The sequence below is a fragment of the Dama dama genome, chromosome 23, assembly GCF_033118175.1.
Source record: "Dama dama isolate Ldn47 chromosome 23, ASM3311817v1, whole genome shotgun sequence".
Lineage (NCBI taxonomy): Eukaryota > Metazoa > Chordata > Mammalia > Artiodactyla > Cervidae > Dama > Dama dama.
This window is the reverse complement of record NC_083703.1, coordinates 32,964,468-32,991,332: the sequence shown is the minus strand read 5'-3', so window position 1 is coordinate 32,991,332 and position 26,865 is coordinate 32,964,468. Positions and strand designations below refer to the sequence as shown.

The 26,865-nt window shown below is 38.9% G+C and overlaps 1 protein-coding gene across 2 annotated transcripts in view; it reads right to left on the bottom strand.

Annotated features, from left to right (window-relative positions):
• The window catches only part of MRC1 (mannose receptor C-type 1), a 107,295-nt gene that overhangs the window by 79,310 nt on the left and 1,120 nt on the right, over positions 1-26,865 (bottom strand). For both annotated transcript variants that reach the window (XM_061126316.1, XM_061126314.1), the window contains exons 2-4: positions 13,766-14,167; positions 9,662-9,835; positions 4,829-4,993 (exon numbers count right to left, since the gene is read on the bottom strand). In XM_061126316.1, coding sequence (XP_060982299.1) covers positions 4,829-4,993; positions 9,662-9,835; positions 13,766-14,167 — 741 coding nt within the window. The remainder of the gene's footprint in view (positions 1-4,828; positions 4,994-9,661; positions 9,836-13,765; positions 14,168-26,865) is intronic.

Below are 26,865 nucleotides of genomic sequence, written 5' to 3'. Positions count from 1 at the left end.
TTCTTGCAATGTAGGAGACCCGGGCTCAATTCCTGGGTTGGGAAGATCCTCTGGAGAAGGAAACAGCAACCCACTCCAGCGATCTTGCTTGGAGAATCCCATGGACAGAGGAGCCTGGCAGGCTGCAGTCCATGGAATTGCAAAGAGTCAGACACGGCTTAGCAATTAAACCACCACTCCATGCTGAATTAGAGTTGACAAAAATTTCAAATTCTGTGTTAAATATGTCACTTAAACCTGATGAGTATCTTCCACAATTTTTTCTCTAACGTGTTTGTAATTTCATAAAGAAGATTACCAAATGTTTTTAGTATTATTACACAAAGCATCAATTCCACATGCTAAACTTTTTAATGTTTAATTTTTATGTATGCATTGTCTGAAACGGTTAATACCTACTTTTGAACTTAGTTATAAGACACAGTAATGTCCAATATTACACCATATTTTTCTTTTCTAAACTGTGGTCCAATGTGTTCTCCAGCTACCACCATAGGAAACTGGCAAAAACAATCAGAGTAAACAAGCCAATTTCACTTCCTGTATCTTATTTCAGTTCTGTAAATCCTAATCGTGCACATACATAGTGATAAATCAGTTTCAAGAATTGAAGTTCAGTTGAGTGTCCCAACATTTTTTAGGGTAAAAGTAGAAGAGACGAAAAAAAAAAAAAAAAAAATAGAAGAGACGATGAAGTGATGATGGGTGATGTAAGAATTGGCTGTTGGGCAGAAGCTGTTAACCCAGCAGCTAATGTGAAATCAGACTGCCAGTTTACTAGAATAAATTTACTAGAACAAGGGGCTGTTGACATCTAAATTAAGAAATCTCCTTCCTGCATTGGGGACCACCAGATCTTTGCTTATTTTGTGAGTGAGACCTGGCCAGAGTGTAATGGAAAGATAGAGCCGAATTCCAATTCAGTTATTTTCTGAACATGTGGGATTACACAAAATTCTTAACTCATCCCTCCTTCGTACCTCGTCTATAAAGTGAAGACAATAATCCTTATTTACCAGGTTAGCATCAGCTTTAGAAATAAGGCTGTGTCTGACACAAAAAAGCTGTTTAACAAATAATAGCTGATTTGATCTCAGAGTCATGAAAGAGGCTTATACCTTTTTGTCAAATGAAATTTACTCTTAAAAATTCTCATATAAAATAAATCATATTTTATTTTAAAAGTATAACTATTGTATTTGTGGCTTTTAAAAAATTTTAGTGATCTACTTCCCAGAATGGAGTGAATGACCCCACTCACACCTTCATTTTCTAGAGTCTTTGCCAGTTTATGCCAATAAATTCCAAATGTCATGAACATCTTCCTTCCAGAAAAACAAAAGTCTGTATTAATTTTTAAATTCTCCATCAGACTCCTTTTGTCCCCTCATGCTTGGTATTTCTGACTTAAGGAAAAGCAGGAGGGACTTCCCTGGTGATGCAAAGTTTAAGATTCCATGCTTCCAATGCAGGGGGCATGGGTTGGATCTCTTGTCAGGGAACTAAGATCCCACATGCTATGTGGTATGGCTAAAAAATTTTTTAAAAAGAAAAGAAAAGGCAGGAAATACTACACATCTCATTTGAGAAGTCATTCTTACCCGGATTTCAATTCAAATTTGCTGACTGAAATTCCAGAGGCTTGGATGAGATTCAACTAAGTATCTGAGGTGAACTCTGCCTTGCAATCTCTCTGGGCTTGTTTGCTCCTCTGAGGACACAATAATAGCCCTTGCTGATTAGGGAAGCATTTCCTGCAGCCAGCGCCTGATAGCAGAGCTGGAGCCAGAAATGTGGAAGTGAGTGGAGGGCTGGGCAGAGATGCTGTCCTGCCCACGTGGCCCCGTTGCTCTAAGCAACTGGAAAGAGAGTCCAAAAGTAACCTGTGCTCTGTCCCTTCGCTTCTGGAAAGCCAGAGAACAAGCAAAACAGAAGAGTCAAGATAACACAACACACAAACAGAGTCATTAAAAAAAAAAGCCAAGTGAAACCATTTCAACTGATAGAGTTTTCTCTAACCCATGCAAGCCAGCACACATCATGCTAGGATTGTCTCAGCTCATCACTTCTCTTCTTTCATTATCTACATAAATTTCATCTATCTCTGTCTGTTTTCCTCTTCTTATCTTGATATGTGGTTATAAACATTGATCCCTCTGTACTTTGTCCCAACACTACATACAAAGGCCCCAAAGACCAACACAGATTAGGACAACCACCCCCAGTGAGGTCACAGTGCTTTTCTGTCTTCAATTTCCTTAGTAATGCCTGAGAGAAAATGGCAGCTGCAGTTACATTAATAGGAAAAAGGTTATACTTGGTGTTTTCAAAGTTATACTTGGTGCCTAACTATTGCAACAAAGCTTTCATTACAGTGGAGCCAGTTTTCATGATTTAGTCCTCAGAAATGGGCTAGAAGTAGAAAAATCGTTCTTAATAATGCCTTGTATATTTCACAAAGTTGTGCTAATATAATGTATGTTACATTTTTTTCTACCTAAAATAGGATGCAATCAACATCTTCAAATTCAGTTTAAAAACAGTAACTTATAGGAGAAATGTGTTTCAGTTGATGGAGGTATCATCCAAAAAGAGTTGGAGAAAGCAAAGTCCTAGATAATGAGGTAAGGCTGGGGACAACTCTGTCCCCCATACCAGGTAACACACACTTTCTCCCTTAACAGATGATGTCACTGCAGCATAGAAGCCTCAGGTATTACCCCCAAGGTCCCCCAGCTTCACAGATCAGAGGCCAGGCAGTCAGGCTCCTAAGTCTTTGCCCTATACCTCTGAGCTCTGCTGCCTGCTGTCCAGGCAGATGGAATCGGTAGGTGTTTTTTACACAGCAGGTACTGAATATAGTGTTTTACCAAGTGTGGTCCTCATCCACTTGAACCAGAATCACCTGGAAAATTGATCATATGCAGATTCCTGGGCTCCCACATTACACCTACTAATCTACAGTCTCTGGGGTTTGCACGCAGGCAGCTTCATTTTAACAAAATTCCCTAGGGATGGATAAGCAACTTCACGCTTAAGAACCACTGTCTTCTTGCCATAAACTGATCACTGGTCCAAAAATGTGAGGCTGAATTTCTAAATAATTGCTTTTCTTGTGTTGCGTCCTCATTTGTCAGTTAGCAAATATTCTTCGATACTGTCTTCCTTGGAAGGTTCTGCTGTGAATCTCTCTGGGGGTGGGGACATACCTATTCATAAGGCATCCCTCACTTTCAGCTGTCTGCCCCTCCAATACTTTTTCTACACAGGATTCAGTTCGCTCTTTCCATGGCATTTAATGATAATTTGTATTTATTTGTTTGTTTTCTTATGTGTTTTCCCCATTGAACTTTAAGCTCCATGTGGATAGGACATGACTGGCTTTGGTATCATTGCATCCCTAAGACCTAGAACAGTGCCCCACGCACAGATACCACCATCTTGTAGAATGAATGTATATATAATTTATTTATAATTTAAAATGAATGTATATATAATTTAGTAGGGGAAGTAGAGCATATACAAGTAACTTTTACAAAACTGCTAAACAAATAAGAGAAATGCAGACAGAATGGGAGAAGATTGCATTTCAACTGGATAACATGTGGGGAATGCCAGGTACAAAAAATGCCATGGAAACAGATGTGGAGGTGAGAAAGTATGAGACATTAGATGGGAAGCCCAAAACTTTTCTTTTGTCAAGACTGTGAAAAGCACAAAGGTAAGCAGCATTCAGTGGACAGATGACAGCCCTTGGAAGTCAGGCAAAGATGTGTTGCTAATTATTTGATAAGAAACGTGAAGCCACTAAGAGTTTTTTCAACATGGTGGTCACTGGAACAGAGAGAGATTAAGCTAGAAGCAGAGTCAAGGTGAATGGGAGGAGAGATTCCAGAGCAGGAAATGCTCTAGAATCATACGCAGATTCTCTTAGTCATATGCAGATGCTCTTAATCTCATACTTATTTCTGGTCCTGATCTCTCTGTTCCCCAAGTGTGGATTACAGAAGCTAAAACAGAACCTCTCATCTCAAGCAAACACTAATTCTTTTCATTTTCACATATGAACAAATGCTTAAAAAAAAAAAAAAATGTAGAAATAGTATCAGTAAGACCTGAAAACCAGTAGTCTGGGAATTTGAGAGCCAGGAGGGAAAAAAAAAAAAAAAACCAGCTCTTGTCCCTGTTTGTGGTGGAAGTAAATTCTCCAATGCTAATGGAAAACCACTGACTTGAGGCTATGCCTAGAATACCTGACCAGTCTGGCACCCGTGTCTTGTGTCTAAAACATCACTAATTGATCGTGGCATCTTCTACTCTGAGCCCAGATTAATCCTCAGAATCCTTCTCAGCACAGGTTCTAGACACTGTCACAACTAATAAAAGAAAGTTGGCTACATTCAAGAGAGAGGGGACATATGTATACCTATAGCTGATTCATGTTGATGTTTGACAGAAAGCAACAAAATTATGTAAAGCAATTATCCTTCAATTAAAAAATAAATAATAAAAAAAGAAAGTTGGCTCATGAGACAAAACCTATTTGTCATTTCAGGTGTCTCTTACAGGGTTCACATTTGTCATGCCCTCTGCACCATCTGTTTAGGACTGACTCTATTATGATATCTATAATTACTTGTGCTCTCTGCTTTTAAGTTAAACTGCAACCCACTCCAGTATTCTTGCCTGGAAAATTCCAAGGACAGAGGAGTCTGGCAGTCCATGGTGTCGCAAAGAGTTGGACACAGCTCAGTGACTGAGCCTGCACGCACGCATAGAAAGACAACAGTCATGACCTCACAACTCTGTTTTCATGTCACATCATTACCTGTCAGGTATGTCTGCTCATGTATCTCTGTGATGCTCAAGAGTTCGGCATCCTGTTGTTGGCAGCTCTTCCTCGCCTGGTGCCAAGTTAAAGCAGCTTCGGAATTTATCTGATAGTAAATGCTGGTCAATGGATCCTTAGTCCATAAGCTTTCACTGCCTTCAACTGCAAAAGAAGCCAAAAGGAATTGATTACATTACCCAGGGAAAGGATTTTCAGTGAACAATATTTTTTAAACAATCTTGGTAGTACTAATGCCTAAAACATTGTATTTCTTTTCCTTTTATTCTTTCTTTTACTTAGGTTTAAAGTGACTATGAAATTGTCTTGACTCCTGAAATGAAGAAGGGGAATTTTCCAAAGATCCACCACATTCCATTTCTTTCATGTGCCTTAACAAAGAAAGGAAAGATATTTGTCTGTTTTTCCATTAGAACGTTAGAGATCAGATGAGTTGAGAAGTGAGGCAAATACAAAGATTAGAACAGTGATAACAGGGACTTCCCTGGTGATCTAGTGGCGAAGGGACTCACTTCCAGGGCAAGGGACTTGGACTCGGTTGGGTTCAAGCCCTGGTCAGGAACTAGATCCTGCATGCCGCAACTAAGATGTGGTGTAGCCAAATAAATGCGTGGTTCTTTAAAAAAAAAAAAAAAAAAGAATAGAGATAACAGCCCAACTTCCTTAATCGAGAAAAACAAGAAAGAGAAGAGAAAATAAATATGTCTTCTTGCATCAATGTATATGTCACCTGCACATTCTAGTTTGGTCTTTTTAGACCAAAGACACAGGCATTACAGGCAAAGGCCATGGATTCCACAGACTGACCAGAACTTGCCTCCAGGCTCTGTCACTCACTGGTGATTTGATCTTTAATTAAATCAATAGCTTCTGGAGTCTCATTTTCTTATCTCTAGAATATATTACATGTTGTGGTAGTTTAGTTGCTAAGTTGTGTCCAACTCTTGAGACCCCATGGACTGTAGCCCACTAGGCTCCTCTGTCCATGGGATTCTCCAGGCAAGAACACTGGAGTGGGTTGACATTTCCTTCTCTAGGGGATCTTCCTGACCCAGGAATTGAACCTGGTTTCCTGCATTGCTGGCAGATTCTTTACCGACCGAGCTACGAGGGAAACAGAATATTACATGTTGGTGCCTCTCAGTAAGAGTTTAATTTTTTTCCTTCAGAGTAAAATAATTTTTTAATTTTTACCTTATTTTTTCCTTTGCTACTTTACACTTCCCAATATATTCTATAAACTTGGTTATATTATAGGAAAGGCCAATAACATAGATGAATAAGCATTATTGATAGCATTTTGCATATAAGATGTTTGAGAAATGAGTCAACAATTGAAATATTTTTATGTGATTTGGGTTATAAAAACTTCTCTTTTGTCTTTTTAGTAATATAAAATTCTACTTACAAGTCATACGAAGTCATAACCCTTTCATTTATTTGTAAGGAAGAGAGAAAAATTATGTAACTTCTCAGATTTTCTGAGAAGTATTCAATTTGCTAAGAAACTGGACAGTTGTCCATGTGTATAGAGCCTATAGTATTCATATGCATATAGCCAACATCATATATACACATACAGTCTACACTATATATGCATAAAGCTTACTCTCTACATACACATATAGACTACACTTCATATATGCATATAATTGCAATTCTTTGTATCTGACAAGGAAGTGACCTTTTTCATACACTTACCACACACTATGATATGAAATTTAAGTTCCATGAAACACCAAAGAAGAAGATAAATATGTCAACAGTTCATCTGGGCAACAGCAGAGACATTTCTAAGATGTTTAACTATAAAATCATTATATTTTTATATAAAAATAAATTTGAGTTAGTAATGTTAAATTTAACTTAATGTAATCTGAGATATTACTAGTTTAATGTGCAAACGGAACTTTCTCCATGTAAGTGAGATCATTCAAACGAGACTGATTTGAGGTTTATTTGAAGAGGAAGCTATTTTAAATAAGTATTTTTAGAAATTTGGAGGTTTGGCTTGTATTGTGGTAGAAAGTGTGAAATATAAAAAAAGGGGGGGATGATTTTCTCATCTAGAAATGAAAAAAAGGGATATAAATGAGCAAAGAAAAAATACAAAACTCTTCATTTAAAGAAAGAATATTTTTCATTTTAAATCAAGGAACTAAAACTTATTCTCAATGAACACATAGGTTAGCTGACCCTGTATCTCCCCAAATTATGCAAATTCCCACAGTAAACCAGCATAACAGATACTGAAAGCTAAAATTGCAAGCTATGAGGAACTGAGAGAAAGGGGGCTTTTCCTTTTCCTGTTGCCCTGATACTTGACAATAAATGTCTAAATAGAAGGAAAACATTACCATAAGCAATAAAAAGGACAATGAAGAGCATATATGAAATGTCACTAGGTCAATAGCTGGGACCTCATCTTCCTGGATTAAATCTGCTAGTTGAAAGGCTAACGTAAAATAAATGCTCTTTTGAAAGAAACACAAAGCAAGGACGATGAAATAGTTTGGGAAATTGCAAAACTCTTTAAGAAAGGCATAAATTGTATAAAAGGTCCTTTAAAATCATAATGCATGCTGAAATCAAAAGTGTTTTAAATTTCTACAGTAATTTCTCTTTTATAGTTAACTGGAAAAAATATATAATTTGCTTTGGAAGACATAAATTGGAATCAATGAGACTAAAATCTTATTCTAGAAGATACTCAGTTTATCCCTCCAGTACATGTCTAGCCAAGGTGGTGAGTTTCCGTTTTTTGTTTTTTTTTAATGATTACTGGCTAGCCATTTGTCTTCCATTTAATGATTCATTAAATCACACATGCAACCAACAACACCTCTGTCAACACTGTGTAAGTGTAAGATATTATAGCTGGACCCATGAGATTTGTAGCCCCAAGACACTACATGATAACAGATTTAGAAAATACTATTCCTGCAAAGTCTAGGACAAAGATGTTCCTCCATAACTGGAAAACAAATACTGCTTTATCTCATGTGGGGGAAAGGTTAAATTTTGTTTAGACAGCAAATCTTCTAATACAGAGATCAGACATCAATCAACTTTCATGGGAATCAAACCTTTAGTTATAGGGGAATTCCTTGGGAATACAATGGTTAAGATTTTTGTCTTCCAATGCAGGGAGTGTGGGTTCAATCCCTGATTGGGAAGCTAAGATCCCACACGCTTTGTAACTAAAAAAAAATCAAAATGTAAAACAGAAGCAATATTGTAACAAATTCAATAAAGACTTTTTAAAAATGGTCCATGTAAAAATATCTTTTAAAAAAAATTAAATAAATAATGGTTATCATAAAAGAGAAATGCACTTACCTCACCCAACAATGGGAGAGTGGTTCCACTATGAACACAGGAAGACTGTGAGTTTTTGTGTGTATTCAACCAGAAGAGAGGGACTGTACCCAGAGGGGAATTACAATAATCTAAGGGGCTGAGAAATCAAATTAATTTCTAGTGTGATTTTTAGGAATTAAAAATCAAAAGAGGTAAAATAAGCATGACTGTTGAAGTTTGGCTTTACAAACTAAGATACTTTTGTAAACTGGACTGTTTTTTTTTCACAATAATCCTTGGAATATTGTGATGGTAGGTGGATGTGTAGTCCTGAAAGTTTAATGGTAAGCAACACTCTTGCCATGCAGATGGTCTCACAACATCCCAGACTGCTTCTGAGGCTCTGCCCCTGCACCCAGCCCTTGGCAGGAGAGCAGAAAACAGGAGCTCTGATCCATAGAATCTGAATTAGCAAGAGTAAGAAGTTCAGGGGGAAGAAAACGATGAGAGGACCTGGCGGCAAGAGGTGTAACAGAAAGGGAAGCAAAGAACTCTTGCTTCTTTGCCTTCTTCAGCCCCCTCTCTGCCTTCCGACACAAATGCCCTCCTCCACCCCACTCAAAATCTGCTGCCCTGTTTTTCTTTTTTTGTTTTTTGGCTGAATGGCGTGGTATGTGGAATCTTAGTTCCCCAACCAAGAACGGAACCCATGCCCCCTGCAGTGGAAGTGCAGAATCTTAACCAATGGACTACCAGGGAACTCCCGCTGCCCTGCTACTTAACAGATTCTTGGGCATGGTAAGGACACCAAGCATTTTCATGGTCCCTCCTGTCAATATAACACAGTGCAACTTATTTTGCATCATTCCAATAAGACAAATATTTTCATTTTAGAACCCCTTCAAGCATAGACATAACTCACTTCCATTGAAACTATGTTAAATTAAATGATAACTCTTCTTAAACTGAATTTAAGAAGAGTAGCATTACTATCATTTTCACAGTAAGGAACCCTTTTCATTACCTTGACACAAAATTCAGGCGTCCCTTACATCTCTCTATCAAACTTCATGCGGTAGCACTGCTTAAATTTTATTTTTGATCTATAGTTTAGTAAAGGTAAACCATTGAGGGGTTGGAAAATGGTATGACTACCTCTGGTATTAAGTATATACTGTATCACATACAGTATAATTTGCCCTAAAGTCTTAGAAAATAACTGACAGCAACAGTGGAATTTGAAGAGAAGAAGTATTTAGTGAAAATAAACGGGTCATTTGATGCAGCCCAGGGATAAGAGTCAGAAGATGTGGGCTGTGGTCTTTAACCAATACAGATCACTCCCTCCATTAGAAAATGGGGACAGTGACATCCGTATAGGGTTGTGCTGGTATATGATCTGAGATAACAAATGAGAAATCACATAAAGGAAAAAAATGTTCTAGATATACACAAGGTCTTATCATCAGGTTGCCATATTAAACATGCCAAAATTGTCTTAAAGTTACTTACACTTCAATGGACAATATCCAAAGAGCCTATCCGTGTCATAATCCGTAGTGGTTCCACACCACAGCCAGCCGTCTGATCGTCCAGCCGTTGTGCACTCCCCGTACCACTTGTTTTCAAACTTGAATGGAAACGCACAGGTCGCCCCGTTGGCATTGCCCCGGAGTGTGTACATGGCTAGAAGAGACACACCAACTTGCACTTAGAAATGATGTGAATCTCCTGAATGCTGACTTCCCAATCAGAAGGTTTCTGCAAGAACTGGTCTTACTCCTCTGATGACACCTCAGGCCCCACACAGGGAATTCCTCTGTATTTCTGTTCCCTCTTGACCCCTGTCTTTTGCTGAGTTCATGCAGTAGTGTGTCCTCAGGAACAACTCTAGCACCACTTCAGTTCTGCTGTCTTTGGCAACAGGTTTTCCTCTTTGCTCTCGCAAGCCGAAAGTAGACAGCTCTACTGCCAACTTTGACTTCTGCCTTTCCGCCAAATAAAGAAAAGGCTATCCTTCCTCTTGGTTGAAATTGGAGAATTATTGAATCTCTAAATTGAAAAATAACCTTATAACTGTGGAACCCAAACACACAGTCAAAACTTCAGTCCCCTCCAACCACTCCTATCAAGACACACTCTACTCGAGTCCCTCAACAATGGCCAAGAAAGGGTAGGAATTCTCATATAAATCTCTGATTCACATGATGAAAAAAAGAACTCAAAACCATTAGATACTATCTATCATCAATATTTATCTTTTTCAAAAATAAAAAAAGAGTCCAAACAGATCAAAATGGGAAGCTCTAGGTTTACCTAGAAAAGGAAGTTGAAACAAATATAGAACCATTGTGGATTATAGTTTGGCTTAAGCCAAAAGGATTAGAGAAAGTCACATCTCCATTAAGAACCAAACCACTCAGGTAGTTAAATTCTCCAGTATGTTCAGATTATCTCTGGGAGATAATAATCTTCTACACTGAAATATTTAGTCTCTTGTGACCAGTTGATATTCAGAATTTTTTCTAGATGAGAATACTCTTTTCCTCATTGTTTCATAGATCTATGACTTTAAAAAGTTCTTTAAAGACATCTTAAAAGTTATTTAGATAATATAACAGTTGTAAAATACATAGCATGTCACCTAATGTACGTAAGTAAAGTGAAGTGAACGCCACTCAGTCGTGTCCAACTGTTTGTGACCCCATGGACTATACAGTCCATGGAATTCTCCAGGCCAGAATATGGAGTGGGTAGCCTATCCCTTCTCCAGCAGATCTTCCCAACCCAGGAATCAAACCAGGATCTCCTGCACTGCAGGTGGATTCTTTACCAACTGAGCTATCAGGTAATCCCAACGTACATAAAGAGCATGACAAAAATAAATGACTTACCTCTTTTCCTTTTCTTTTATTCATACTTATCCAGTCTACCTTAAAAGCTAGGTTTATTTTCAATTCCCTCAAAATTACTTTTTTCCCAATTGAAAAGTGAAAGTGAAGTTGCACAGCCGTGTCCGACTCTTTGCGATCCCATGGACTGTAGCCCACCAGGCTCCTCCATCCATGGGATTCTCCAGGCAAGAGTACTGGAGTGGGGTGCCATTTCTTCTCCAGGGGATCTTCCCGACCCAGGGATTGAACCCGGGTCTCCTGCATTGTAGGCAGACACTTTACTGTCTGAGCCACTAGCTGTTAATAAGTTTAAAATGTGATCCTAAATTTGGTTCCACTAAGTTATAGGACTATTTTTCCAAATCACAGATTGCATAAAAATATGCTGGATTTGCAATAATTATGCCATTGTTCTTTTGTATTAAGTAAACCTGATAAAGACAACCTGGGGCTAGTCTCACTGCTTATTAAAGTAGTGAAGGAATTTTCAGAGCTCAACTTATAAATTCCAATCAAAAGTGGCTTTTTAAGGACTAATTCAATATATTTACTTATTTTATTAAAAATTTTGGCCATACCACAGGGCATGCTGATCTTAGTTCCCTGACCAGGGATTGAACCCACACTCCCTGCAGTGGAAGTGCAGTGTCTTCCACTAGTCCCTAACTTGATTTATTAAACAAAGCATTGGGGACTTCCCTAGTGGTCCAGTGGGTAAGATACCCAGCTCCCAATGCAGAGGACCTGGGTTCTATCCCTAGTCAGGGAACTAGATCCCACGTGCCACAACAGAGACCTGGAGATAGCCAAATAAATAAATGTTTAAAAAAAAAAAAGCATTGATGAAGCCAACTTCACTAACAAATCATGACAGAGCACTTATTGCCTCTTCCTCTTGTAGTCCACCATTCCAGACAATCCTCAGATGCTTTCAAGTCTACAAAATCTAATTCTATTATTCAAAATTAAATCTTTGGTCTCAGACAGTATTCCTCCCCAAATCTTTTTTAGAGAGACAAAGAATCTCCATACATCCTCTCTTCCTTGTCTTTACTTTTAATGTATATTCCAATGAAAAGATTCCAAGATCTCTCTGAAAGGCTAGATCATCTAGCAGGAATACCTTAAGTCCTGGGAGAGAGTTAGGGAGTATGCTACATGTGGTCAAGGGACTATTTGCATCCAACTACTCAGGTGTTCATAAAAATAATTCAATAGATCCCTAGGCCCTTCCCCCAATATGCTAATTTGAAATCTAGTAGGGGAAGACCTTGGGATCTGTATTTTTAACAAGTTCTCCAAATGTTTCTTAATCATGTTAAAATTTGAGAACCACTGTCTTAAATCCTATGCATATTTTTCAAACAGAAAATCAGAAAGTGTGGGCAGGGAGTGGGAAGGGGATTATAGAACTTCAGTGATATCTTTTAAAATAAAGTGAGAATTCCCATCTTTCAGCACCAAACTTCCTTGTGTTGAATTCCTCAATTAGAACTATTGTCCCATCTGTGGAATTTGACTCAGTCAAGTTTAGTTCACCTTTGTCCTGCCCTACAACGTTCCATCAAGTTTCTCTTGAAATGCTATGCTACTTTGGTAGTCTCTCATACAATTTCTAAATTTACATTATTTTCAATTAAGACCTCAGGATAACTTTTTTCTGAGCCCTCCTCCTCACTCCTCTTTAATTCCTACTTTGTTTTTCTCTTTATAGAACATAGAAGGAAAATGGAAAGCTGATAAATCATCTTGTAAAGAGCTGAACTCAGATGCTCTGCATAGCTGCCATCAGACAAGTTCAACCAAACTTTGCAGCCTCAGTAACATAGTAACTTTGGAAACAGGTTAATCTCTTGTCCCAAAAGGCAAACTCTTTCTCTGACCTTGAGGATGTTCTAGATACCACTGCGCAACAACCAAATGACCCATCCTAGAATGTGGCTACAACTTCATCTGACTCAAGAGGCCTTTGTAAAGTGTTTCAAGTTCTTTTTTATTTTTTTCTGTGCAGATGCCAGAAAATGAAATTTGGCCTAGATGAGAGAAGACTAGATACTCTGATTTTATTTCACCTTGAAGAGCTAATGGAACCAACTACATATAAAGTTATTTTCTGCCCCACTGGTGCTGTCACTTTCTAAAATAGCAGACTAAACATGGTAAAGGTTAATTTACAAGCTAATGCCTCAGCTTTGTTAGTTTTCTGATTATTATATAATGTTTCTAAATACCCATAAGGTAACAAATAAATTAGAAACATTTAGAAACCCAAACTGTCAATGTCAAGATTTTATGCAATCTGAGTTATTAAAAAATGTTTTTCCATGGATCATTTGTTTAGAGATGACTTAAACCAAAGGAAACGAAACATCTGGTTAAATTCATTTATCATGACAATCACACAGTGTTAAATGCAAGACTCTGAATTAAAGATGACAGTGAAAAGTAATTTCCAAAAACAGTAATAGTTGTTAGGAAAAATTTTAGCAAAAGTTAAAAGAAATGTCTTCCCATTAATCACAAATAGCTAAAGTATCACTCAGGACTTTTTAACTGCATTTATTCACTCACAGAACACACAATCATTCCAAATTCAAAAGTAAACAATATTTCTAGTACAGACTCAACAAGAATATGCTTATTTTCTTGAATTAGTTTTCAAATAAGAGGATGAGAAAAAATGGACAGAAAGACAAAAGAAAAAAAATTCCAAGCTTCTTACCTTCATAACCTCTAGAGCATAGATCATCAGTGGTTCCATAAACCTTCCATCTGCTCCATAAACCCGATCCCTTGTAAAGCATAATGTTCTTTTCTTGTCTGTTGCCATAGTTAAAAAATAAATCTTCTCCCTTGATTCCTAAGAGTGTGTCATTTTTGCACTCCCATTTCTGAAATTCACTCTTGGAGTCACAGGCAAACAGAGTGACAGGAACCCAATCAGTTTTTGATGGCACCCCTAAGCATAATTTAAGTGCAACACTCATGATCCGGGATTCAGACACCCATCGGAATTTCTGAGCTTCGTTGTTTGGGTTGCAAACTGCAGTTTGGACTGCACTGGGACTTAATGCTTCCACGCAACGCTTGTGATCTTCATTGTATATTAAAAATTGCCTAGTGTCTGTTAAAAAAAAAAAAAAAAAGGATGTTTAAGTGGATACATACGATAAAGGCAATATTTTAGGTCAAAAGTTCTCAGTGTTAAATAGATAACCAACAAGGACCTACTGTATAGCACAGGGAACTCTGCTCAATGTTATATGGCAGCCTGGAGGGAGGGGGAGTTTGGGAGAGAATGGATACATGTATATGTGTGGCTAAGTCCTTTTGCTGTCCGCCCGAAACTATCACAACATTGTTTATTAGCTATAAAATAAAAAGTTAAAGAAAAATAAGTTCTCAATTTTTCCATTTCCCTTTAAAGACCTATGATCACAGGGAAAAAAAAGATGAAATTGACTCTGCCTGGGCCAACTTAGCTCCTCCAGAGGGGTCCCTGAAGCTGCCAAGACTGGGTTGAGGGTCCTCTCTCAGGAGTACATGGCTGCCAGCTGCCAGTAATTGACTGGAAATCTTCAAGATGTCCTAGTTTGGACAAGGAACCTTATGAAAAGGCTCAAATGCTTTAAATGCACATGAATTGTAGTGAAGTAAACAAAAAAGAGGGCTTCCCAGGTGGTGCAGTGGTGAAGACTCTGCCTGCCAATGCAGGAGATGCAAGAGACACGGGTTTGATCCCTGGGTCGGGAAGATCCCCTGGAGAAGGAAATGGCAACCCACTCCAGTATTCTTGCCCAGAGAATTCCACGGACAGAGGAGCCTGGCAGGCTACAGTTCATGGGGTTGCAAAGAGTTGGACACAATTAAGCACAAATACAAGCATGCACAAACATAAAAGATAGGTAATAGAAGAAGAAATAATACTCGTGTGAGAAAAACAAATTTGGAGATGAATACAATAAAGTATAAAACTAAATATTTCTGTGTCCTAGAATAGAATTTTGAAGTCTGACTATCCTTAGCCTCTTTGAGACAGATGAAACCTATACACAATTATTTTAATTATAACATTGGGAAGGCTTCTTGTGTCTAGAAAAACAATTTTATTTTAGGAATTTTTACCTTCGTTTAATGGCCAGCACATCTGTGAGCTAAGAGTCTGCTGGGTAGCCCAGGTCTGGGCAACTAGAGAAATTTTTTGTTATGTTTCCCACCCAAAGTGGGCAACTCAGACATCCAGTGTCTGTCATTTCATTGGCATATTCATCTTGACCTTTGTATTAAAAAATGATACAAAATGCATTTGAAAAGTGTAATAATCTGTGAAGTTTGCAGTAAAGTTTGCAGTAAAGGAGCACATAAAGTTTTTATATCGTTTAAGGTAATATTTATAAGAGTAACTTTACAAATAACTGGTTTTTTATGCCTGTAATTTGGGGCTGGTACTTGAAATCAATATGTATACATGGTTTATTCGTATAGTACATAGCTGCCAGCTGGCAAAACTCAACTTCCTCTTGCCAAAAAAGAAAAGAATAAAAGGAGCGAGTAAGCACATTTTTGTCCTTTAAATCACAATTGAGTTCAAGTTTAATCATGTAAAGGTTTTCTTTTTTGTCTATTTTTTAATAGACAAATGAAAGGAATTGACTGTTTGGGGGGCACAAATATAAATTAAACACTTTTTGTGAAGTTTGAGTAAATTCCTTCTACTTAAGAGCTTCTTTCAAAGTGAGCTAGTGTAGTATTACAGATGTTTGAAGGTTTGGCTAAATGAGCTTGTTTTTCTTTTTTTTTACATTTGATTTCAACTTTATTTTTTTCATTCTTTGAAGTATAAGTTGATTTACAGGGAAGCCTGGCATGCTGCAGTCCATGGGTCACAAAGAGTCAGACATAACTTAGCAACTGAACAACAAATAGATTTACAATGTTGTGTTAATTTCTGCTACAACAAAGTGATTCAGTTATACATACATATATTCTTTTTTACATTCTTTTCCATTATGGTTTATCCCAGGATATGGAATATAGTTCCCTCTGCTATATAGAAGGACCTATTGTTTATCTATCCTCTATACACTAGTTTACATCAGTTAACTCCAATTTTAATCAGGTCATCCCAGTGACACTATCAAATAATCACAGTATCACTAAGAGAGCCCTTTGCTGTTTACAAAGCACTTTCACAAGCCAAATTCTATTTACTGTCCTCAACACCCCTGTGGGCTTGGCAACACTTGCACTCTGAGATCAGTCTTGGACCATCAACTTTGATGTCATAATGGATCTTTGCCTCAAAAGATTATGTTCTCTTGCCATATCTGCTCTTGTCTACACTTGGTAGAGTCCTCCTACCAATGTCTTGCCTGGGTTCCTAATTCAGAGCTACTTTGAACCTCTGCCTAGATTCCTTGGCTGGGTTCCACATGTCTGCCGGTTCCACTTCTTGGAATCGGGACTCACTAGAGCCTGAATTCAGAACATCTGCTTCTGTTGGCATATTTGGAGTTGACGTCTGTCAACAGAACATGTAGTGTCAACGCAATCTCCCTCCCATCTAACTGAAGTCCTTCCCAAGCTTGATCTTTGTGTAGCAACATGACTAACTTTGTGCATTGGTAATACAATTAAAGTTTTAATAATATTGTGTTTTGCTCACAGTAAAACCCAGGAAATAGGAAGATAAAATGTTCTTTAAATGGATAATGTACCATACACAAATTTATGTCTGGCTAAAAGGGTACTGAACTATGAAAACGTTGCCATAGATATTTGTAGACTCATCTATATTGACCTTTACATGTTGGCCATTGCACCTATGATTTTCTTCTCTAGACTTCTCTTCCACATTACACATAGTTTTGCTTAGTACCATCCCGACGGAATCTATCTTCCACCTTCTACTTCAGTCATTTGATTGTATTGTTGAGTGGCCAACACTTACCGTCTAAATTCAGTCAACCAACCAGCTGGTAATCAGCCATTTAAGGTAAGGTATTTAGAAGTCTTTATGCAAGAATAGCATTCCTCTTTCAGAGGTTTTTATACTTTCTTGAGTTTTATTTCATGTATTTAATTTTCATCTGTAGTTCCATCTTAACTTTAACTATGATGGCATTTCATGAGCAAACACGCAATATTCTTTTTTATTAATGGCACCATCATCCACCTAGATCTATAAGCCAAAGACCTAGGAGTCATCTAGATTCTCAGCTTTCCTTAACTGTCTAGGACAAAATTATGATCTGTTGGCCCCATCCAAAAATGTACCACTGTGGTTACTTTTATGTGTCAAATTGGCTGGGTCATAGGATCAAAATATTGGTCAAATACCTGTCTGGATGTTGCTATGAAGGTTGTTTGCAGAAGTTTTTTGGTTTTTGTTCTTGTTTTAGATAAGATCAACATTTAAATCAGTAGACTTTTAGTAAAGCAGATTATACCCCACACTGTGGGTGGGCCTCACTTAATCAGCTGAAGACCTTCAGAGAAAACAGGCTGACATCCCCCAGAGAAGTAGAAATTCTATCTCTAGACTATCTTTGGACCCAAACTTCAATATCCACTCTTTCTTGAGTTACCAACACGCCAACCTATCCCTGTGGATCTTGGACTTGTCAGCATCCACAACTGCATGAGGCAACTTCTTAAAATCAATCTCTCTCAAAAAATATTGATAGATGACAGGTAGAGAGATAGGTATGTAGACAGAGAGAGGGGCAGAGGTAGACACACACATACACATTCTATTGGTTCTGTTTCTCTGGAGAACCCAACTAATACATATTCCCTAATCCAGTCTTTTCTCTATATCTCCACTACCATACCCCAGACCGAGCCACCACGGTCTTGCTGTGATTTTCCTCTGTTCGAAATGGAATCATTAGAGATAATGCCTGATCTCCCAGTTTCCTGGGTGAGACAGGCTTAACATGTCACCTGACCCCAGACCGCAAAACCTGCTTGATGCCATGAAATGTTTCTACTTGGCCATATAAAAGGGTCAAGTTTCTCTGTTTCTGCAGTCTCTTTAGTAGACTGCCAATACATGTCACATTCTGCTTGAATACTTATTCAATAATAAAACTATTTTCTTTTTCTTTTACTTTTGGGGAGAGGTTTTCCAGGATGGAAGAGACTTTGTTTTTCACCATATCTCTTCCCAAGTGTAAACCCTTCGTGAGGACCACTGCACACACAGGAACAGAACCGTCCAGTCCCCATGTCACAGCTCACTAGATGTGACACCATCCAGGGAAGCTGCCCCTACTCTCGCCTCTTCCCACCCTTGCTCTCACTCACCACCTCCCAGCCACAAAGCCTTTCTGTTCCTCAAAAACTGGAAGCTCATTTTCACTTTACAGACTCCATATTTCAAGTTCCCTCTTCTTGAGACACTCATTAAGGTTCCAGCTCAATTGCCAACTCCTTAGTGAGCTAACAACTCTAATTTAACTCTTTTATTTTCCATATAATATTAATAACCACCTTAAAATATATATTTTTAAAATTTTGTTTACTTATGTTTTGTTTGTGTCCCTACTGGAATGTAAATTCCCTGAGTAGAAAGACTTATCTTTCCAATCCAGCACCATATTCTCTCTTTTTAGAGCATAATAGTCCCTCAACAAGTATTTGTTGAATGAATAAAGGAATAGTTATTAAATTTGAAGCATCTCCTGACTATTAACCCAGGTACTTTCTTTTATTTAATGCTTGATTCAAGATGATGGATCTATTTCATATGACTTTTTACCCTGAAAGTTTATTTTTCCCAAAGAGCAATTTATAAATGTTTATATTTATAACAGAAGTACTTACAAATGAAAAGCTTCTATTTCAATACAAACTTATCTCTTCTTGTTTCCTTTATTTATCTTGGACACTAGGAAGCAGTGCAAGTTTGATATTGCTTCTGCCAGACAATATGAGGAAATGTAAAATTATCGCTTTATGATCCTGTGTTCATATGTTATTCCTCTCCTTGACGCGTCAACATGTGAGTTTTGCTTGTATCACTGTCTCTGTGCAATGTCTCTGATTTAAAATGTCATCAGTCTTCCTCTGAAAGTGACTCAAGACCTTGACCAAAAGACAGCTTATAGCTTTTTTGTCACTATGAACCAGACCAATGTTTTATTTGGATAAACATTCAGTTTTTGTTGTCTATACTATGTTTTTGTAACAGAAATATTGCAAAGCTGAACAAATGAGAATAGATGGTACTTATACATCAGAAATGTATTTACCGAATCAATGAGACTAGCCATCCATCTTAACTCAGTCTTACCAATCTCTTATTTTTCAACAAATAGATACCAGGCACCCTGCTGGTGATAATGCAAAGACAAACCAGAAACAAGTTCCCTGATACACAGAGCCCACATTTCAAGGGGAGAAATATAAAAAGTCAAAATGCATTTAGCAAAGAAGTTTCCACGCAATGTCTCAGGTTAAAAATGGCTGAAGTCTGGCCATAAAAAGGAATGAAGTTGGGTCATTTGTGGAGATGTGGATGGGCCTGTGAAAGTGTTAGTTGCTCAGTCATGTCCAACTCTTTGTGACCCCATGGACTATAGCCTCTGTCCACAGAATTCTTCAGGCAAGAATACTGCAGTGGGTTGCCATTCCCTTCTCCAGAGGATCTTCCCAACCCAGGGATCGAACCTGGGTCTCCTGAATTGCAGGCAGATTCTTTACCATCTGAGCCAACGAGGATGGACCTAGAGACTATCATACAGAGTGAAGTAAGTCATAAAGAAAAAACCAAATATTGTATGTTAATGCATATATGTGAAATCTAGAGAAAATGGTATAGATTATTTTATGTACAAAACAGAGACAAAGATGTAGAGAACAAACGTACGGACACCAGTATGGGAAAGGGAGGGTGGGTGGGATGAATGGGGAGACTGGGATTGACATGTATACTCTACTGTGTACAAAATAGGTAACTTATGAGAACCTATTATATAGCTTAGGGAACTTTACTCAATTCTCCGTGGTGACCTAAATAGAAAGGGAATCCAAAAAAGAGGGAATAAATGTATATGCATGGCTGGCCTACTCTGCTGTAACAGCAGAAACTAACACAACATTGCAAAACAACTATATTTCAAGAAAAATCAATTTTAAAAAATGGTCAAAACCTGGATATCCAACATCACGGGTACAAATGTTTTTTTAAGCATATTTTAACTGTTTTAAATGATAACACTGAGTAAGTCATTAAATTTCCAAAGTGAAAGTGAAAGTTACTCATGTCCGACTCTTTGCAACCCCATGGACATAGTCCATGGAATTCTCCAGGCCAGAATACTGGAGTGGGTAGTCGTTCCCTTCTCCAGTGGATCTTCCTGACCCAGGAATCAAACTGGGGTCTCCTGCATTGCATGAGGATTCTTTACCAACCGAGCTACCAGGGAAGTTCAAATTTCCAAATTTACTGGCAAAGAAAGTTAGGTTATTAAAGGTGACAATTTAGAGATATAACTATCATAGGCTGTATTTCCTTATACATCTTTAGGCTTTCCCCACCATCAATAAATAAAATGTTGACATGAAAACATAAAAGCTAATAACTTGTGGAAGACAGGGAAACTGGATAAGAGGAAAGTAAATGGGTATTTTGTAGTGGATGCTGCCAGAAACCCATTTATTTCTCTTGCCTTTTGCTATTTCAGTGAGCACCAGCTCCACTCCCCAGGGGAAGCCCCACATCTCTGGGCCTGGGGACATTTTTCTGACCATCAGAGCCTCCTTCACCCACTGCAAAGAGCAGAAGGGTCAGAGAATAAACACCTCCTAGGAGCAGCCCTTCACTAGTGACCAGTGGGTGTTGGAGGAATGAACAGCCCTAATCCTTACACCAAGGAAGGATGATTCTGAGACATACATTCTACCTTGTCACCCAGGGTACCCAGGAAGGCTGAGCTCATCTGCCCACAGGGCTCACTTGCTCCTTCACCCACCCTGGACCAGCTGCCTCCCTCTGGTCTCACAGCCCCCTCCTCAGCCAGTTTTTCCCAAGTATTTTTCCCAATCTTGGGAAAAAAGTCATTGTCAGAGGTCAAGTCAAGTCGTTGTCAAGTCATTGTCTGAGGTCACCATCTTGAGTCAACCAAACCAAGAATCTGTTCATTAGCGCCTGTAAGTGAAGGTACACCCCACAAGTATGTCTCCAAAGAACTGAAATTAAGCTAATAAATATTTATTTTTGTAAATGTATTAGCTAAAAATAAATATTTATTATGCACTTACTATACACAAGGACTTCCCTAGAGACTCAGTCTGTAAAGAATCTATCTGTAATGCAGGAGACCCAGATTCAATCCCTGGGTTGTGAAGATCCCCTGGAGAAGGAAATGGCAACTCACTCCAATATTCTTGCCTGGAGAATTGCATGGATAGAGGAGCCTGACAAACCACAGTCCATGAGGTCACAAAGAGTCGGACATGACTGACGGACTAAACCATCACTACCATACACACACAGACACACCCGCACACAAACTGTAACGATTGCTGGGGGCAGAGGGGGAAACTAAGGATCACACGATTAGTGATACTGAACAAAAGGATAAAGAAAAAATTGAAGATGATTTTATTTTCCTCTTAGATCCTTCATTCGTTCATCAAATATCCAGAGAGCCTACCAATTTAAGTCACCGCATTTGGCTATTGGGGATTCCCAAGTGGCTCAGTGGTAAAGAACATGCCTGCCAATGCAGGAGACACAGGCTTGATCCCTGGGTCGGGTAGATCCACTGGAGAAGGAAATGGCAACTCACTCCAATATTCTTGCCTGGGAAACCCCATGGACAGAGGACCCTGGCAGGCTACAGTCCATGGGGTCCCGAAAGAGTCGGACACGACTTAGAGACTAACCAACAACAGCAGCAACAATTAGGCCATTGGGGGAGGTGCAGTGAGGACTGTGACCTCAAGGAGAAAACAGAGTCTGGAAGTAAGTAAGGAGCGCTGCCGACTTCCTGCCTCCCTCCCTAAAGGTAGGAATCCCCACTCCCTTCCTGGATTCATTCACTCCCATCTCAGGAGCTCTCCCGCCACCCGCTGATCCCCAGACCTATATCCTGGATTCCATTCCCAGCTGCCACTTCATTCACCATCCTTCCCTTTCTCTCCTAACCTCCAACCTCAAAAACCCAGCCTCTCTGCCAACTTCAAGACAAGCAAAACATGTAGGTAAGAAGCTGAGACTGCACAATTTTTCTTCTTCCACTCATAACCAGGCAAATTAATTTTTATGCATTGTGTCCACCTGACTGTGACATAATTGGAGCGCTACTGCTTACTGGGTGACTTTGGTCAAGTATCTAAACCACTCTGTTCTGCCTTTTCCCCCTGAAGAATGAGGAGGAAAGTACAGGACCTGCTGGTTGTGTGAGATTTAAATTAGATCATCTAAACAAAGCGCTGAGAACAGTTCCTGACACATAGAAACTGCTTGATACATATTAGTATATTCTTATCATTAACTGGGGGAAATCAGTATTGCAGGCAATGTGAAATGGTCCAGCAGGATGAAACTAGAAAAAAACAGAGAACTGTTGCAAAGAGACAGACAGAAGGATAGAGACCCCAGAGTTCCCATGTGATGTGGTGAAAAGAAGCATGTGTTTGCAGACCAGCAAACTTGCAATCAAATGTTGGTTCCACCAAGTCCTAGCTGTGTTGCCTCAGTTAAATAAATCATTCTAGCCTCACTTTCCTGATCTGTCAAATGGGATAATAATGCTCTCTGATAGAGCTGCTGGAAACATTCTAAATATTTTAAAGAAATATTTAGATATATATCTAGAGATAATTTAAGCAAAGCACCCAGAACATCATTTTGCAGATAGTGAACCCTCAAAAGGTTACTGTCCCCTTTCCCATCTTCAAGTGAAAAATCTAAATAATTGATGCAAAGAGAGGGACTAAGCCCTTTTTTGACATCCTGCTGTTTTGAAGCATGTTTATGTCTTTCTTGATCAATACACTCCAGCTAGTAAATTACATCTACTTCTTAGCCTCAGAACCAGAAGACACAATCAAGAACTGGTCAGGTCCTTACCGGCTAGCTTACTTCTGAGCCTGTTTCCTCATGTAGTAAAAGGTGGATGACATTAATAACACCCAACCAACCCATCTCATGGCTTCCCTGCTGGCTCAGATGGTAAAGCGTCTGCCTCCCAACCCAGGGAGACCTGGGTTCTATCCCTGGGTCAGGAAGATCCCCTGGAGAAGGAAATGGCAACCCACTCCAGTACTCTTGCCTAGAAAATTCCATGGATGGAGGAGCCTGGTGGGCTACAGTCCATGGGGTCACAAAGAGTCGGACACAACTGAGTGACTTTACTGTCTCTTTCAACCCATCTCATAGGGTTATTGTAAGGATCTGATTAAGGATCTGAAAGCAATTAATTGAAGTGGGTAAGGATCTGAAAGGGCTCTGTAACCTTAACGTGGTTTATAATCAGAAGAATTTGTCACACAATAAGGGCTTCCCAGGTGGCTCAAGTGATAAAGAATCTGCCTGCCAAAGAGCCACAGGAGATACAGGTTTGATCCCTGGGTTAGGAAAATCCCCTAGAGAAGGTAATGGCAACCCACTCCAGTATTCTTGGCAGGATAATCCCATGGATAGCGGAGCCTGGAAGGCTACAGTCCATGGGTTCATTAAGAGTCCAACACAAGTGAAACAACGGAGCACACATGCACATCCTACAGTGTCTCCTGTGTCTCAGTTCTTTTTCAACGGGTACTTGCCTTCCTATTGCCTCTACACTCAATTTTATTCTACCTGATTTCCATGAGTTCCCTCTACGGATCAGTGTAACTATATGATGTGTTTCCATTCAACAATGCTTGATGCTCACCAAGAAGCAAGAGGACCCCGTTATTCTCACATTGATATCAGTTTAGTTCCTTCTCTGCCATGTAGACAACACACTACTTAAAAGGCTAAATTCCTTCTGTTCAACTCCTGTAGTGGCTCTGTGACCTCCTGGTTCTCCTTCAGCTGCTCAAGATTCAATGTCAGAAACCCAGGGAGGTTCCAGGTTTCAGGAACACTTGTCATCACTGTAATCGCCACATCCCCCTGAAGATAGGGGTCTTTGTCTTTAACTGAGGTTGAGTGTGTTTGATTCCTTTTTTTCTCCTTACACATTGCCTTCAGTATTTTGTTTTTTTTTAAATATATTTTACTGAAGTATAGTTAATTTACAATGTTCTGTTAGTTTCTTCTGTACAACAGTAACTCAGTTATACATATAGACATTCTTTTTCATATTCTTTTCCATTATGGTTTATCCCAGGAGATTGGATATAGTTCCCTGTGCCACACAGTAGGACCTTGCTGTTTATCCATTCTCTGTATAATAATTTGCATCTATTAATCCCAACTCCCGGTCCATCCCTCCCTCATCTCCCCTGCCCCTGGTAATCACAAGTCTGTTCTCTATGTCTGTGAGTCTGTTTCTGTTTCATAGATGAGTTAATTTGTTTCATACTTCATATTCCACATATAAGTGGTATTATATGGTATTTGTCTTTCTCCTTCTGACTTAAAGTGTATTTAATTCTTTAACGCTCACATTTAACCAGCAGTGATTCTTCCCACCTAGAAATTAGGTCCAACAACCTCAGAAGGCACTGAAATGTCACACAACAAAGCAATTGTCTTCTTACCTGTATCTGCAATATCCTACATCGACAGATCTCCAACTCAGAATTAGAGAAAAAACTCAGAAGTCATTTGGGACAATAACGAGAAAAACCGACGGCTATAAGAACAACTGAAGAAAGAAAGAGGACAAAACCTTGGCTTTGCTCGACAATATCAGAAAGTAAGTGTTAAATCTGGTACCAAAACAAGTCACATGTATAAAGGAAGAAATGAGAGACTAGAAATACAGAGAAGGTAAAAAAAGAAAGGAAGAATGAAGGAAAAATATAACTCTTCAAGGAAAATTTTATGAAAACTAGTAAGGGAGTGGTCAGTGGGCAACATCCCAGATTAGTATCAAAATCAATCTAAAGGGATAGTTTGGGAGCTTGGGATAGACATGTACATACTGCTATATTTAAAATGGATAATGAGCAAGGTCCTACTGTATAGCACAGAGGACTCTGTTCAATGTGAGGTGGCAGCGTGGATGGGAGGGGAGCATGGGAGAGAATGGCTAAGTCCCATTGCTGTCCGCCTGAAACTATCACAACTTTGTTAATTGGCTATACTCCAAAAAAAAATAAAATAAAAAGTTTTTTTTTTAATGGATTTAAAAATATCCCAGTAAGCTTTATATTCATGAATGTTGACTAATACTATTTTGGATACACTGGGTTAAATAAAACATATTCATAAAATCAGTGTCACCAGTTTATTTACTTATTTTTTTTTAACCTTTTTAAACATTGCTACATAATGTGGCCAATGATGTTCCTATTGAGAAGTGCCAGGTTAGAGTACAGGTCTCATTCAGGGTCTGTCTGAAGACCTTTAGTGACAGAAAACTTTCTCCTAAGCAGAACATTCTATTTGAGACAGCAAAACCTTCAGAAGATTGTCACTGGTCTTAGTTTTAACCTTTGGGATCACGAAGAATATATTAATCCTCGTGCACAAGACAGTATTTCAAGATGAAGACCAGAGTGATATGGATCCTGCTATCCCATCACACTCCTCCTTACTCACTGAGAGATGTGCTTTGTAGCCAGGACATGGGTTAAATAAGAGCTTCCCTGGTGGCTCAGTGGTAAAGAAGCCGCCTGCCAATGCAGGAGACTCGGGTACTATCCCTGGGTCAGGAAGATCCCCTGGAGAAGGAAATGGCAACCCACTCTAGTATACTTGCCTGGAAAATTCCATGGACAGAGGAGCCTGGCAGGGGTCCATGGGGTCGCAAACATGACTTAGTGACTAAACAACAACAACAGGGAAAATATCTCCTCAGACTTCAGGACTCCTTCCTCTGTTTTGTTTCTTGGAAAACCTTTCCTTTAAATGCTAATTATCCTGCTTGCACTGAGCCATAGATTGCTACCATGGGGGAAAAAAAAGTCACGGTTATGAATAGCTAACATTTAGGAACTATTACGAGTCATACTATGTTCTAAATATTTTACATAGTTTAACTCATTGAATCATTGCAACAACTGATGGGACAAGTAATATGATGCTCCTTAGTTTATATACTAAGAAAGTTTATAATTAAGGCACAAAGAAATTAAGTAGCAGGGGCCAGGTACAAACTATACTGCCTTTGCTTATGTTTTTATAATCTCTGCTATTTCATGGTCATGCCGATTTGTTTTCTGTGATCAAACACTCTCTCTGGAAAGTTTCCTGGTGGTCAGGAGTTTCTGTCTCATCCATGATCCCCTCTCCCCAGCACCTGCCTCCAACATGCCAGCAGGGTATGGAGCACCCTTAGCACAGGCTGGGCAAGATGGTATTTGCTGATTTGGGGAAAATCAAGGGGGATCAGAAATCCAAAATTTCAAAGCTGAAATCCCATCTATTTCATCTCAAAAGAGACCTGGGAATAAACATTCCTCCAGACACTCTCAGCTCTCATTCCAAGGGTAAAGCAAGATGTGTTTAAAGAAATAGAGACTTCATACTGTCTTCAGGCTTCCGGAAGGCCCTGAGTCTGGTCCTCATGACTTATCATCCATTTCCAAGAAAAAAAAAGGAAGGGATGGAGGAATAAGAATGAATCAGTTTGAACAACTTAGAAATGAGAGAAGGATCGATGTAGAACACCGTTAAGGATGAACTGTCTAGTAATAAAAACTAGGACTGATAAA